Source organism: Gambusia affinis, linkage group LG24 (assembly GCF_019740435.1).
Source record: "Gambusia affinis linkage group LG24, SWU_Gaff_1.0, whole genome shotgun sequence".
Taxonomy (NCBI): domain Eukaryota; kingdom Metazoa; phylum Chordata; class Actinopteri; order Cyprinodontiformes; family Poeciliidae; genus Gambusia; species Gambusia affinis.
The window spans coordinates 1,319,721-1,335,200 of NC_057891.1; the positions used below are offsets into that span (position 1 = coordinate 1,319,721).

General features: G+C 37.4%; 1 protein-coding gene across 1 annotated transcript; it reads right to left on the minus strand.

The window, feature by feature from the left end:
• Nucleotides 1-668: 668 nt before the first annotated feature.
• LOC122826992 (kinesin heavy chain-like) lies at nucleotides 669-14,713 on the minus strand. The gene is made up of 26 exons (XM_044109438.1): nucleotides 14,232-14,713; nucleotides 12,921-13,008; nucleotides 12,451-12,524; nucleotides 11,630-11,734; nucleotides 11,020-11,068; nucleotides 10,852-10,907; nucleotides 10,499-10,586; nucleotides 9,567-9,691; nucleotides 9,390-9,494; nucleotides 9,171-9,319; nucleotides 8,352-8,500; nucleotides 6,969-7,144; nucleotides 6,831-6,899; nucleotides 6,158-6,364; nucleotides 5,934-6,086; nucleotides 5,318-5,515; nucleotides 5,121-5,238; nucleotides 4,535-4,593; nucleotides 4,346-4,461; nucleotides 3,738-3,839; nucleotides 3,590-3,650; nucleotides 2,874-2,945; nucleotides 2,698-2,802; nucleotides 2,370-2,586; nucleotides 2,048-2,152; nucleotides 669-1,836 (listed from the first exon to the last, which is right to left on the minus strand). Exons 1-25 carry the CDS (start codon nucleotides 14,352-14,354, stop codon nucleotides 2,070-2,072), a joined length of 2,847 nt encoding a protein of 948 aa, XP_043965373.1. The 5' UTR covers nucleotides 14,355-14,713; the 3' UTR covers nucleotides 669-1,836; nucleotides 2,048-2,069.
• Between the last annotated feature and the right edge of the window lie 767 nt (nucleotides 14,714-15,480).

The following is a 15,480-nucleotide window of genomic DNA, read 5'->3' on the forward strand; positions in this document are numbered from 1 at the left end:
AATTTTTAGAAGACAGATTCAAATATAACAGACATTTCAAAATAATTAGCCTATAGATGCCAACTTTGTAAATTATTTTGCTATATTTAGTACAGAAATTAATCTATATATATAGAGATATATATATATATAAGCTTTATATATATATATACATATAATATATAATATATATTATATCATATATATAGAATAATTTTAGGACTGAAAAGTTAAAATTGATCTCAAATCAACCAACTGCTGATGTTGATTTGCAAAATTTGTTTACCAATATTGATCAACAAATATTGGTCAATGTAAGCATGACCAAAAATGCTTGTAAACATGCTTAGTGCATGTAATGCAGTTTTTTGTTTTATTTTGTAGACATGGCGTGTTGTAGATCCAGAACTTTAAAATAATTTGTCATGATTTTCTTTTGGGTTTAATTGAATAAATTTATTCAGTTCAAAGCTGATTTGGGCACAATAAAGATCTTTCAGTTAAAGTCTCTACTTAAATATAAATGTTTGGTTATAGAAAGACAAATATTTAACATTTTCTTTTGTAAATTTCTACATATGAAATGTTTGCATCTGCTCTTGTGATGGACAGGCCATTCAACATTATTATTATTATTATTATATGAGTTTTTCTCATTTAGGTCATGAATGAATTTCTAGGAGACAAAATGAAACATTTGGGTTTATTTGACTCCAGAAGTTCAACCTCCAGGTTTTCCATCATTGATTGTTGCTGCAAACTTCAGCAGAGAATCGATCAATTGATCCCAGATGCTGAGCGCTGACGTCCCGCCCACAACGAGAAACATGGTAAAGTCAGGAAATGTTTCTATTTTGACAAAAATAAATGACGTTAAATATGTTTATTTGCAGGTTTATTCAGATAAATTATACATCTGTCAAGAAAACAAAGGAGTTTGTTAATTTAACCGATAACATCCATCAGAACAATGAGGAAAATCTTTTGTTTTGTGTCTTTTTACAAGATCTCATCCATGCTGTTACATTCATTACTTGGTTGTTTTTCTACATTCATGGACAGAAATTTGTGTTGTTTTCTGTAGATCAGTGAGATTTTGACCAGGAGATTGTTGGACAACAGATAAAATAGTCTAAAGTTTGATTCATTTTTCATCAGGATGTTTTGACAGGTTATGAAGAGCTTTAAAAACCAAACCTACTGCAGAGATGAGATATTATCGCACTTCCTCAGTCAGGAGAACATCTGATTGGCTGGTCAGTGTCCTGCTGGTTCTCTCATCTCTACCTGCTGTAGAAATGAACTGATTCATCTAGAGGGGTGGAAGTGAGTCATTACAGAGAGAAATGGAAAAAACTGCTTCATACATGATATATTTATGATGTCATAGTTAACAATACAGGGTTTATAATTACCTGACTGATATGAAAATGCATATTTCACCAAATGCTAAATATTAAATAATAGCACTTCAAATTGGACCCATAAGGTCAGGATAACAATCGGGCCCCAGATGGTTTTTAAGAAACTGACTGTGGGTTTAATGTAAAACAACTCAAATTACATTTATTCATATCAGTTCTGCATTTTGGTTTAAACAGCAAAATATTCTTAGAAAAACGTGGAGCGGGTTTGTTTCCACTTTAAAAATAAATTTGTTGCATCATTTGGAATATTTCCTCCTACAGTGATCACTGTGTGTGAAGTATCTGGTGTTGGATCATGAAAAACGTCCGTCTCTCCAGAAACAGACGACTCTGTGTGTGTTGAAAGCCTCTCATTGGTGCTCCAAGGAAAGGGGCGTGGCTTGTGAATCCAGGTGAGCTTAGTTGTCAACATGCAGCAAAGTGATGCAATCTGAAACACAGGATGTGATTTCATAAATAAAACACAAAGTTTTGTTATTTCTGCAGAAGATTTTTGATAACATATCATAACATGTCTTTAATTTTAAAGAACAAAAATTCACTATCATATTAATACAACTGAAAAGCAACAGTGGTAAAAGTGACAATAAAAGTCCCGTCATAATTTCTCTGCAGCATGAACACAATGTGCTGATCCTCACAGGGTTACTTGCTGTTAACGTCTCAGTTGTGAGTGTAGATTCCTCCAGTTCTGGTGCTGATGATGGGAGACGATACTGGATGGTGACCCGGCCTGATGGGCTTCGCTGAAACCCAGAGGAAAAAAACCTCGTTCAGTGACAGATGTTGCATTGGTTCCAAAACAAAGTAAAAAATAAAGATGTATTCTGGTTTATTTATTCATAATTTAAATTACAAACTTCCTGTAAACTAAATCTCTGGTTCCAAGCTAACTTGTGCTTCAGAAATTCAAAGGTTACATGAAATTCAGCATCAGTTCATCTGTAACTAAAGCGTAATCACCGATCTGAGCAGAGTAGCCCCTCCTGGCCATGTTCTTGGCCCGGACGGCCTCTTTGATGCGGTCCACCTCTTTCTGGTAGCGCTTGCGGTCCCTCATGGCGTTCTCCTTGGCCTCCTTCAGGGCCTTCTCCAGATCCTTCACTCGCTCGGCCGTGGCCCGCAGACGCTTCTCCAGCTTGGGCAGCTCACAGCGAAGGTCTGCGTTGTCTCGCACCAGCTGAAGCCAGAAACCACTAAATTAATCTTTGAGCCCCAGAAACCACTGGAGGCTCAACCAGGATGTAATAATTCACCCAGTAGCAGGAACTATGAAGGTGTTCCAGTTTACCTGCTTGTGGACCTTGGTGAGTTGGTCCAAATTGTTTTCCAAGAAGGAGATTTTCTGTTTCTGAGCGACGTTGCCAAGCCCCTCCTCACAGTCCAGCTCTGCACTCTTGAAACCAAAGCAGCAGGTCAGAGAATCAGAGCAACGGATCCCAGCAAAGCAGAGATTTAAAGATTCACCTTTTTAACTCGAGCTGTGAGATCCTGAACAAACAGTTTGCGTAGGTTGTGCAAAGTCTGCAGTTCTTTGGCCTGAAAAGGAGAAAATATTCATTTTCTGACTCATTCAATTAATAAACAAAAGTGCATAACAAAAAATTAATGAACATAAAAAAGATGAAAGAAAACAAAAATGCAATAAAATTTACAGTTTTTGTGTAGTTAATTTATAAATATTATAAAGAAATTTAGTAAATTTAGCACTTATGTATGATAAAATTAACTTTTTGTTACTCTCCATATTGATCACAGAAGGTTGAGGCGTCAGTGTTGTAGATGTAAGAAACACTGCCACCTGCAGGTGGGAGTTAGCATCACTTAAACCCAAAGTTTGTGGCCATTTTTGTATTTGCAATAAACTCACAATTCTGTGTTAGCTCAAAACAATACTGTTGACTAAGAATGAATTTCTGGAGGAAGTGACTGATGTAATTTGGCAGAAAACAAATAAAAACATCTGTGATCTGATGGATAAAATAAGGTTGAAGTGTCAAACTGTCCTGTTTCTGTCTGGAGTCTAAACTGACATAAACAAAATACTCAAAAACTTTGTTTCACATTCTCATAATTATGTATTTCTGAGCAATTAAATGAATTAAAACTATTTTGATTAGGTTTGTAGCCTCAAAACATCTTTCCATGCTTTCTGATCAGTTTGGTTGGAACCAGTGACCCACCACCGTCTCCTCCAGCCCCTTCAGGTCGTCTCTGGCCTGCTCTCTGTGTTCATTCAACAGACTAGGCCAAGAAAAACAGGACAAACCTTAAAGAATGAATCTTTATGTTGATAAATATTCACACAGGGGGACATTAAATGGATCCTACATGAGATTCTGCAGCTTTGAATCCTTCTCCTGGTCCTCAGCCTTCAGTTTCTCATAGTCAGACGTGAGTCTCTGCTGCTCCAGTAACAGACCCTGATTTAGACTGGAAGAGAAATTAAATGAGTCAATAGAAACTGTAAATAAGGGAGTTTTGACCAATTAGTAGGTCTTGTTTTAACCAAATGATTGAGGGAATGTTTGAGATCTGCAGTCGGTGAGAAAAATCATATTTCACATCATAATAATAATTTTTTAATGTTATAAATAAACAATGGAACATAAACTTTTTCATCAATATTAATGAATTATTTACTTAAATCAAGCTCTTGTATCTTAGTGCAAGGTTATCTATCAGTTCATTTTGCCTTATTTCAAGTGTGATAAGATATTTAAACTAGATTTTTTAGAAACTTGGTTTTTCCTCCTGCTGTGTTCAGGTATTAATAAAAGATGCGTCTCACTAATTTTCAGACATTAAAAAAACCTTAAAAGTGTTTTTTGATGCTGTTAAATCTTTTTTCTTTTCTGCTTAAACATTTCCTGCTGTCTCCTCATCAATCTGTCGTTGAAGGCAGTTTGAAATAAATGTGCAGAAATGTTTTTCCTCACTCTGTCAGCTCGTCCAGCATCCTCTGCTTGTCTTCGATTTCGTCCCGCAGGCGGCTGAGCTGCTTCTGATGAGCCTCCCTGTGGCTCTCCAGCTGCTCCTCCACGCTGTTCTGGAGCTGGACGCAAAAATAAACATCAGAAACACCAAGAAAACAAAAGATGTAAACATCTGGAAGAGACTTTCACTACCTTCACGTCTTCGTCTCCATCCAACCTGTTGAGGTCCTTTGACACATCATGTCGTTTTTCTAAAGAGAAATAATCTTTAGATTTAGTCATCCAAACATAAGTCTAAGATAATGTTAAAAATAAATAAACATGCATGAAACTAGACGAGATCCAATATTATGGTGAATAAACAAGCGGCGCCTGATGTGGAAGAAACAAGAATCAATAAAATACTTTTGATTTTTAAGGATTTCTCTCTAAAAAATGAAACTAAAACTGACATTTAAGAGAACAAAATGTAAGAAAATTGATGGATTTTAGTTGTAACCTGCAGTAAATTAACATATTAACATACTGACTGTTGAAGATAGATTAAAAAGTAATAGTTCCACTTAAAACAGGAAAAATGTCTTTTACGTTTTAAATGAATATTCAACAATTAGTGAATTAAAAGTAAAGAAATTTGACTGTTTTGCAAAGAGAAATGCACAAAAATATCAGTTTGTAGATTTCTGCAGCTGGTGTTTATGGACACAATGTGATGAAATATGTAAACGTTAAACAGATTTGTTCCTCTTGCTCGGAGGAGGACATGGTGGCTGCGGACCGTGCGCCTGCAGCCTGGCGATCTCCTCGGTCAGCGCGTCCTGACTCTCCTCCAGCTGCCTCTTCTTCTGCTCCATGTTCTGCATGTAGTCGGTCAGAGACTTGATCTTGGCCTGGTGCTGGACCAACGAAGGCAGCAGGTGAAAAACCCTCCAAACTGAATGAAGAGAGGTGGCTGAAGACTTTTGCACAGCGTACCTGTGAGATGAGCAGCTGACAGGACGCCAGCTCCTTCTCGTTGGCCTGGATCTTGCGGTGGGCGTCGGCCTGCGCGCTCTCCAGCTGCTTGCTGCGGTTCACCAGAGACTTGACCTCTGACTTCATCTTGCTGATGTAGAGGCGAGCGACGGTGAACTCCTCCTCCACCGCCGAGCCGTTCCCCTTCGCCTCCGCGTTCTGAGCCGATAGGTCAGACCGTTACCATGGCTACACAGATGATACACAGCTCTACGTAGACGCTTAGAACAAATCAACTTTCTCCAGCTGAGAAACTGATGAAAAAAAACGAGCTTCACTGGCAGATTAATTTATCATCAATATTAAAGGATAAATACTGAAAACAAGCATCTATATCTTCAGTGACTTGTAAGTTAGTTTTGTCTTATTTCAAGTGTACAAAGATATTTGCACTTTTTAAAATTTAATGTTTATTCAACACAATCTGGATCAATCTGCCAGAAAACGGCATTAATTTCCTTTAGATCAAAGGTGATCAGAGCTGCTTTTGATTAGCAGTAACTGGAACATTGATCAGATGTAAAGTTTATAGCCTGCTTCATAATTGATTTGTGAAACTGCGGCGCCTCGTCCTCACCGAGGCGGCCTTGGCGTCGCCGGTACCGATGATGGCGCCGATGTCGCTCAGGTCTCGCAGCAGCAGGTTGAGCACCTCGGCGGCTCTCTTCCTCTGCAGGCCGTTCAGCTCCTCCAGCTGACTCAGCTCCCGCTGCACCACCGACAGCAGAGCCTGCCGGCACCAACAGCATCTCTTCCTCTGACCCGTCAAAGCGGACGCTGGATGTGGGACGGTGGACTCACGGCTTTCTGCTGCAGCTCCTCCATCAGCTGCTGGTTGGCCGCCTCGCGCTCCTCCACCTCCTGGCTCTTCTGGTCGTAGTTGATGGCCAGCTCCTCCAGCGCCTGCAGCACCTCCTTCACCTCCTCCTTGGCCAGATCGTTCTCCGTCTGCAGCCGGCACAGCTCCTCCTGGATCTTCTCATAGTCCCGCCGCGTAGACGCCAGCAGCTGTCACGGAAAAACAGAACAAGAAAAATGAGTAGATATTAACTTTTAACTCCTGTAGGACCTAATAAAATCTGTTATTAACCCAAAAGGTATGTAATTAAATGAAATCAATACAAAATCTTACTCAGTAGTTTTGTTTGGTTTCTTGTGCAAATATCTTAGTTGAAATACAACTAAACTAACTTACAAACTACTTTTCATCAAAATACAGGAATTATTTAAAGTCAATAGATTATTTCACTTATTACAAATATTTTCCCATCTTAACAAAGAACTTTGTCTTTGTAATAAAATAAAATCTCCCTTTCAAAAATACCTTACAGTTAAACTAAACACCAAAATATTTATCACATCTAAAAACTGTAAAGAGTAAAAACTTGTGCACACTTCCAGGGATGATGTTTTATTTTTCCTCCAGTTTATTTTATTATTTATTGTAAATAAATAATAAGAGAGTGAAACCAACCTCTTCTTGGTCCAACATTTGTTCTTTAAGTTTCTCAGCCAGTTGGCTGTGTTGGTTGATCTCATCGTCCTGCAGAAAGGAAACAGTAAATTATTCAACGTCTACCATGAATTTATTCTTCTTCTTCGTCATCCTCACCTTGTCATCAAGCTGCTTGTACAGGTTCCTGATGTCCTCCTCAAATGTTTTCCTCTCTTCGTTGGAGACGTCGCCCCCTCCTGGCGGCAGATTGTCGATGATGGGAGTGTTGTCGTTTTGCTCGATGCTCTTCTGGTCTTTAGAGCTCAGACGTTCCTCCTCAGGAACGTTCTCCCCTGTAAATATAATAATATTCTGTTAAATAAACATCTTTTAAGTTTAGATCTTCACGGTTTCTGGACATTTTTCTTTTCTTTTCTGTTTTATAAACAGAAAACTTGCCAGTAAGAGAAATTTGAGACAAAAACTTTCACTGAAAACAAGAAGATTGTTGTTAAAAAGCAGGAATTAAAACCAACTTGTCACTAAAAACAAACTGCAGCTACAAAGAGAAGCATACAGACAGCAAAGAAATCATTCATTCATTCATGAATGAATGAATAGAAAGACAAAATAGAAATAATTATAAAAAATAAAGTAAATATTCATCTCTACGTACATTTCCTCAAAGAATTGCAAATAAATGAAACATTGCAATAATAATTAAAAAAAAAATAATAATGAATGAAACAAACATGAAGAATTAAAAAATAGCTAAATAAATATAAAAACCATAAATTATATTTGAAATGAATTAAGCATTAGATAAAAAATACAAAAAACAGAAAAAATAAGTAGTTATATAGTTAAACGTCAATAGATTAATAATAAAATCAATAATAAAACACTGATAAAACACAATAAGAAAAGTTTAAAAAAAGAACATTTTATTTAATAATTAAATATAAAAATAAAATAAACTTCACAAAACTAAAAGAATAAAGAAGAATAACATACACAAGGTAATAAATAGGTAAATAAATAAGGAAGAATAAAAGGATTTAAACTGAGAGGATTATTTAAATTTTTTAATTTCAAGGAAAATGATTTTGTTGAGACCTTCAAAATAAAACAGGAAGTGAAGGTGGAAAATAAGCAGAACAAGCAGATTTAACAGAACTGAATGTCGACGCCTGTTTCAGGTCAGCAGTGATGGAAGACAGGAGGTGATGAAGAGCAACGAGCCTCTGCAGAAACACTGCACCAGCATAATGAATGTGTGTGTGTGTGTGTGTGTGTGTGTGTGTGTGTGTGTGTGTGTGTGTGTGTGTGTGTGTGTGTGTGTGCTGCTTTTGCATGTCTGAAGGTTTAAGAGGGAGCGTTGATTTAATGCGTAGGAACATTTTCCATCACCAACAAGGGAACTCAGCAAGATTTAAAGCACAATGGCTGCAGAAGGGGAGGAGTCTCTGTGGTTACTAAGCAACAGCGGATGAGGAAGAGTGAGGATGGGGACACAGTGCAGACTCAGCAGATTGAGTCTGGATTATGTTTTCCACTTACCGTTCCTCCAGCGGTTCAGTTCAGCCTCCAGCCTCTGGATGGCGCTCTTCAGGCTCTTGTTCTTCTCCTTCTCCTTCTCGTATTTCTTCTTCCACTCCTCGGCGGTCAGCTCCAGGTTCACACACACCGTGTTCTTGATGGTCTTCGCCCTGAACCCAGACATGAAAGCCACCATCAGTCCATCACAACGTCCAAATGTTTTGGGACAAAATCATCAGCTCAAGAGTAACTGCAAGCCAAAAAAAAATGAAATATTTAATAAATAAAATCACCAAAATTGTTGTGATTATTTTACATACTCAACAATAAACAAAGCATAAACTATTTTAATGTAAAAAATAAAATTATCCAGAGGGATTTGTAGGAATGGAACTGTAGATCCAAAACTTCAAATGATTTTAGTTTAGACTTTTGGGCTCAACTGAAAAAAAAACCAACAAAAAATATTTTGTCCACTCTTTCCAATAAAAATAAAATGTCCTTGAAGCTTCAATCCAGTAATTAAGAGCAGATTTTAAGGTAAAACCAAACGTGCTGAAGCTCAGCTTGGGTTGCTAGGTAACGGGCGGTGGAATTCCACTGGGGTTGCTAGGTAACGGGTGGAATTCCACTGGGGTTGCTAGGTAACAGGCAGTGCCTGCTGATTTGTGACGTTACATTCTGGAGGTTTTAGGAATGACTCATTTTCTGTACACAAAAAAAAAAAAAAAAACATTAACATTTTGTTTTTCGCAGCATTTGGACTGTTTTTAGAAGCAGCCAAGATCCAAAATGTGAATGTTTTTCCTTTAGCTGTCGCTCCAGAGAAGCGAGGAGTACCTCTGTCCAAACATGAGCGTGGATTTGGTCTCGGCCTCGTTGTAGACGGACGGCGAGCAGCAGATGATGATGGTGGTGCGGCAGTTTCCTCCCAGGGAGTCCTGCAGGATCCGGGTCATCTTGCTGTCTCTGTACGGCACGTGGGATTTCTGGGGGAACCGGGACCAGATCAACCATCTCCAACAAGCTCCATCTGATCCTCAGGGAGAACCAACTCACCGTTCCCTCAGCCAGAGCAGAGATGACGTTCCCCAACGCAGACAGAGATTTGTTGATGTTCTTCGCCTCGTCCAGCACCGCCCCCTCCGCTCCGGTCTTGCTGACCTGTCAAACAATTGGACTTTATGAATCAGGCAGCTCAGCAGAGGAATGCGGCCTGGTTAATGTCAGACTGACCTTCTCGCTGCCGGCCAGATCCACCAGGTACAGCTTCCCCGACAGTTTCTTCTCCGTTTCGACGTTTTCCTGCTTGATGTTGATCAGGAAGATGCTGTGGCTGCGAGAGCTGTGCTCATTCATGTCTGGAGCAGAAAACACAAAAATCAGTCTGCTCAGGTGATCATTCATTCATTCATAAATCATCTTCTGCTCATTTTATGTAACAGAAATCCCTTTTAAATAAGACAACACTACATAGGTGGTGATGACAGATGAGAAAAACCAATTAAAAGATCCTTTTAATCCATTTTCTGCAGCAGTTGCACTTATAATCATTTTACCAGATTGTGTTTTTAGGTGAGAAAAACCCCCATTTCTTTTCAGGTTATCTGATTTTACTTCATCCAACAACATAATAAAGATATTTAGTAGGAAAAATAAACCCTCACAGGTGATATTTTACCAGAAAAAATCTGTTTTTGAACAAAATTTTAGATTTTTGAACAAGAAATTAGATTTTTGTGGAAGTCTAATTTCTAAATTGAATATTTTTTTGCAAAAAAACTCATTTTTTTTATTTTAAATGCTGTTTATCTCAGGGTGACTGCCCCCTACTGGCCAAAAGTATGTAGTGCAGGGTAATTTTTTTACTTTTTGATGTGAAATTTTGTTTTGCAACAGAATATCCACAGTATAGCAGCTCAAACTGAGAGTAAAGGTGTTATTTGTCTAAATTATATTAATAAAGGGATGCAGCAATTAAAAAAGCTCAAGAACTTAAAAAGTTAATGGTTGTGGTTGCAGAACTAGACTTCAGAATAAAACAAAAAATGGTAAATCTGCAGCAGGCACAAAACATCTCAGACTTGTTCTACATATTTGATGTTTTTGTAAAAAGTTATAATTGAATAAATGTGATAAACACATAATAAATAAATCTGTTTACGTACTCGTCACTGCCACGTGCCGATTGGCCTTCCCCTCGTCGATGACGTCCATCACTTCCTCAGGACTGGACACGAAGCGCTCAGTGCAGCCCTGAAGCAGAGAGGAGGCGTAACAGCTGCAATTCATCATTTAAAAATAAAAACAGCTGCAACATCATCATTTAAAAATAAAAACAGCTGCAATTCATCATTTAAAAATAAAAACAGCTGCAATTCATCATTTAAAAATAAAAACAGCTGCAATTCATCATTTAAAAATAAAAACAGCTGCAATTCATCATTTAAAAATAAAAACAGCTGCAATTCATCAAACCAGATCGAACCTCACTGGAGAGGCAGGAGGTCGACTTACTGACCTTCACATAGGGAACTCTGTTCTTGTCTTCATGCACAGCCAGGTTCGTCTTCGACACTGAAAACACAACAAAGATCTCAAAACTCACATAAAGCTTGAATTAATAAAGATGATTAATAAAATGTTGTTTCCTGAAGGTCAGAATGTGGAAGTGGGTGAAGAGACTCACCGTCCAGCAGGTCTCTGATTTTATCCAGGTAGATTTCAAAATAAGAAACCTGCAGAGAGAACATGCATATTTATTTATTTATCATTTTTTATTTGTTATGATAACAGTGATTATTATTATTATTAGTCATAATTCTAATAATTATTAGTATTGGTAATAAGCTATTATTATTAACAACATAACTTTTATTTCTATTACTAACATTTATAACAATAATTTATATTGTTGATTATTATAAAAATAATATAATAGTAATATATAAGAATAATGATAACATAATAATAATATAATATTTCTAACATATCAATAATCTATTGATTATAATAACTTATTAAAATAACTTTGTAGCATTTACTTACAAAATCTATATTATGTAATAATAAATAAATGAAATAAATAATAATCATTAAGATATAGTTTAGTTTATTATTTTTGTATAAATCTACATACTTTTTGTCTCATCTATTATTTATTATTTTCACATTAAAAGTTGGATTTTTAAATTGTTTTCTATAAGTTTATGGTTATAAACTAAAGCATAAATTTATTTTAAGTCTGTCTACATATTTTTTGTACTTTATTTTATATTTTTTATTGTGTGTCTCCTCACCTTGATGTGGAACTCCAGGTTCTCGTCCATGGAGTAGATGTGGTCGAAGATGTCCTGCGCGATGCGAGGGATGATTCCCATCAGCTGCGGGTCGTGCAGTTTACCCTGAACCAAACAAACCGTCCGTCAGATATGGAAGAATTCAAAGACAAACATCTGATCAAAAGGGTTGATAATGACAAAACAAAAGGCCACAGATCTACGACTTTGTGTTAGAGATAGAGATAAAAAGGAAGATTAAATTTAAGCCAAAACTTTTTGGATTAAAGTTCAAGATTTTTCAGACTTTTGGAACTGTTGAAAATTTCAAACTTTCAGCTTCTCACACTCTGACATGTCCAAATGTTTTCAAGTAAATTCCTGAGATTAATCTCAAAATTTCATTGTTTCTTTCTTGTAAATTTTTGACCTTTCAAACTCAGACGTTTCCGTTTGTTTTAGGAAAATTTCTGAGCTTTTTCTAGGAAATGTTCTACTTTTCAAACTCAGAAATGTTATTTAGGTTTTTTGGACATGGACTCATTATTTTAATCTGCGATGGCCCTAAACCCCGTCAGGTGGATCAGATCAGAGAATTAAAATCTTTTTCTGGGGATTAAACAACTTCATTTGGAAGAATTTATAGTCATAAAACTCAGTTTGTGTAGAAAGAAACAATATTTGACCTTCATGTTTCATCCAGAGGCTTGGCTGTTTTTAGATTGCTTTGGCTCTAACCCCTTAACTCTGTTACACAATCCTCTAATCCTCACTCTGGATTAAAGTTCACATCAAAACTCTCCTTTCATTGCTTGAGCCAGTGGCTGAGCGTGACCTCTGACCTCCATGGTGTGGGTCTTTCCAGAAGACGTCTGTCCGTAAGCGAAGATCGTCCCGTTGTATCCACCCAGCACATCTAGAATGAGACAAGCATGTTGGAAACTTCATGATTCAACCCAGAAATTATGTTCAAAAACGATGTTTGGATCAATATTAACAAATTACTGCCTCATATATGCTGTCAGTGAGTTTAGTGTCAATTCAAGTTTACTAAGATGTTTCCAAGAGGAAGTGAACAAAAATATTTGGTAAAATTTGGTGTTTTTATGATGTTATTTTTTTATTTTCTAATTGTGGCTCTAATACTCTGCTGTACCTTTTCAGTTTTGTGGGAAAGAATTAAAACATTACCATAAAAGAATGTATAATATCATTTTTTTATTAAACTAACTAGAAAAAAGAATAGAAATGTCTTCATTTGTGTGCCGTTTGTACTAAAACACAACAACATTCATATTTCCATCCGTGTTACCTTTGACGATCTGTTTGGCACATTGTTCATAAACTTGCTCCTGTGTCGTGTTTGGCGGCAGAACGCGGTCGAACACGTACGGCTTCCCCTGTTTCAAGACAAAACGGATCAAAAACAACAAGTCAGGATCTGTTTCTCTTCTGTGGATGAGATAAAAACACTTTAACTTTTGTCATTTCACACATAAAAAGCTGAAAAACCATAAAAAGCTGAAAAACGTTAATATGCTGCCTGATTGTTGAAAAAAAAAACATTTTTAAATACAACCAAACAATGATTCTAAATGAACTTTTAGGGATTTCTGATGCGGCCGTCCATCATTCCTGGGTTTCATCTCAGGGGTAACGTTTGGTGCATAAAGCTGCTCTCAGCATTTACAGGCAGCTGCAGCAGAGAAACTCCTGACACCAACTGGATCTGCTGCTGCTGCTCGTCTGATTGATGGCAGGAAGCTGTTTGATCAAATATGCAACAGAGCTGGTCCAGTTCATGAGGCCTTTTGTCTGACTGGCTGCAAAAAAGCTAATTTAAAACCAAGGCCCAGAAATGTAACCACACTTAGGGACCGTGCTTTTGTTTGTAAACATATGGAGAGAAATTTGTTCCAATTTCATTTCAATTTTAAATTAGAAAAAAAAAAGCATTTTAAAACGTGAAACATTGAAAAACTATGCAATCAAAAAATGTTTTTTAAAAATATATAATACAGTAGTCGAACCTAGATTTATGTAGTTTGCTATTTGTTGAATCTCAAATGAAAATAAATCAACATAAAACTGAAATTTTCTTGTAGATACAAAAAATCTCTGGACTTAAAAAAGAAAAACATGAAAGCTGCAAAATTTATTTACTTACTGGACAGGATAAAGGCCCATACTGATAAATACTGATACTGGGAGCATTAAATATAAAGAAATCATTTTTGATGGAAGACGTTGCCTAATGTTGATCAGGGCCCCAGATAATCTAGGACCGCCTCTGGAGACATTTCTTTTCATTTCTATGTTTTGCAGCAAATTTAAATGGAAATATTTTCTAATAAATAATCGCTCCAGACTTATCCTACAATCAGAAATGAAATTTGAGGATCTCTGGTGTAAAAGCGAACCTTTAACTCTAATTATTATGCACTTCATCCCCGCAAAAGCCAGTCTAGCCTTTGGATTCAGTTAGATTTCCCTTCACATTTACATGTTTACCATTCAATTATTTCTAAATTTCTGCAAAAAGCGGGCATTTTTCCCTTGCATGCATCATTCCTATCCGCTATTGCGCAGTTCCCTCCTGCGCCAGCTCAGCAGCCAGACTCACGGTTATCACCACGGTGTCGTCCTCCTTAAACTTGGGGATGTATTTGTCTCCTCTGGTGATTTCGGCCTCGTTCAGGGGCCTGAAGCGGCACATCACCTTCACCCCGCACTCTGCTGCATCCATGGCTGCTGCTGCAGCGGCCGTTCAAAATCAAAACCCAAAGAGGAGTCACAGATTATTAAAGGTTGGAATCATTAGATGATTCCATGGAGTTTAGAGTTGAGCTCAGCAGCGCCGAGTTTCCTTATCTGCGCCATGGCCAGGCGGGACGAGCCGCAGCGCTGCGTCCCGATGCGGAGCTCGCAGCTCGGTGTGCGGGCAACTCCTGCTGCTCTGCAGCCGGCCGGACTCTCTCAGCAGGAGGAGGAAGCGGCAGAGAGGAAGAGGAGGAGGAGGAAGAGCGGGGGGAGTCAGGGGAGCATCAGCCACCAGAGCCGCATCGTCCTGGACCGCTGAGGAGACCGGTGCGCGCTCCCGAAGGCTGCCGCGGCGCGCATGTCTGGTGGGGACGCGCGCGCGCACACACACACACACAGCTAGCATACTGTCTCCGTTACCTTTAACACTCACGTTACACATTTTTACAGCAACAAATTTTCTGCTGCATTAATTTAAAAATAATAAAACCTGCTTTATTCTATATTTATCATAAAAAAGCAGATTTTATTAATCTGTATTAAACCGACTATCTAAACACTGTAATATATTCATAAACAAACTCAGCTTCTTTAAACTGACAGGGTTTGTTTTTCTTAAATAAAAGTGAAACATTGCAACAGATAATCAGGTTTAAACTCTAAAGAATCACAAAAAGCTTTTAAAACTAACATACACATCATGATGCTGCCACTAACAGCTGCTATTAGAAGAATTAAAAAACTTACCTTTACTTGTAAAACTTTACTGATTTGTATTTATTCAAGTCTTCGATCATAATAGATTCTCTCTTAGAAGAAACCAATGAATGTAACAAACTTTTACGAATTTATAGCATTTTAAAAAAGCTATTGGAAAAAGTAAGAGTGAAAGATTTTTATGATTCATATAAATAATAATCCCTAATTTTCAGGGCATGTTATCAATAGTTTAAATCCATCCAACTCGTTTTACTGAGGAAAATATCTGCAGATCAGTTAGACGTGCTTCCTTTTTTACCCACTAGAGGGCAGTGTAAAACAAAAAACGAGTTTTATTCGGCTGAAAAAGAATCTAATTTGGAAAAAATACAATAAAACCCACAACATTCAAG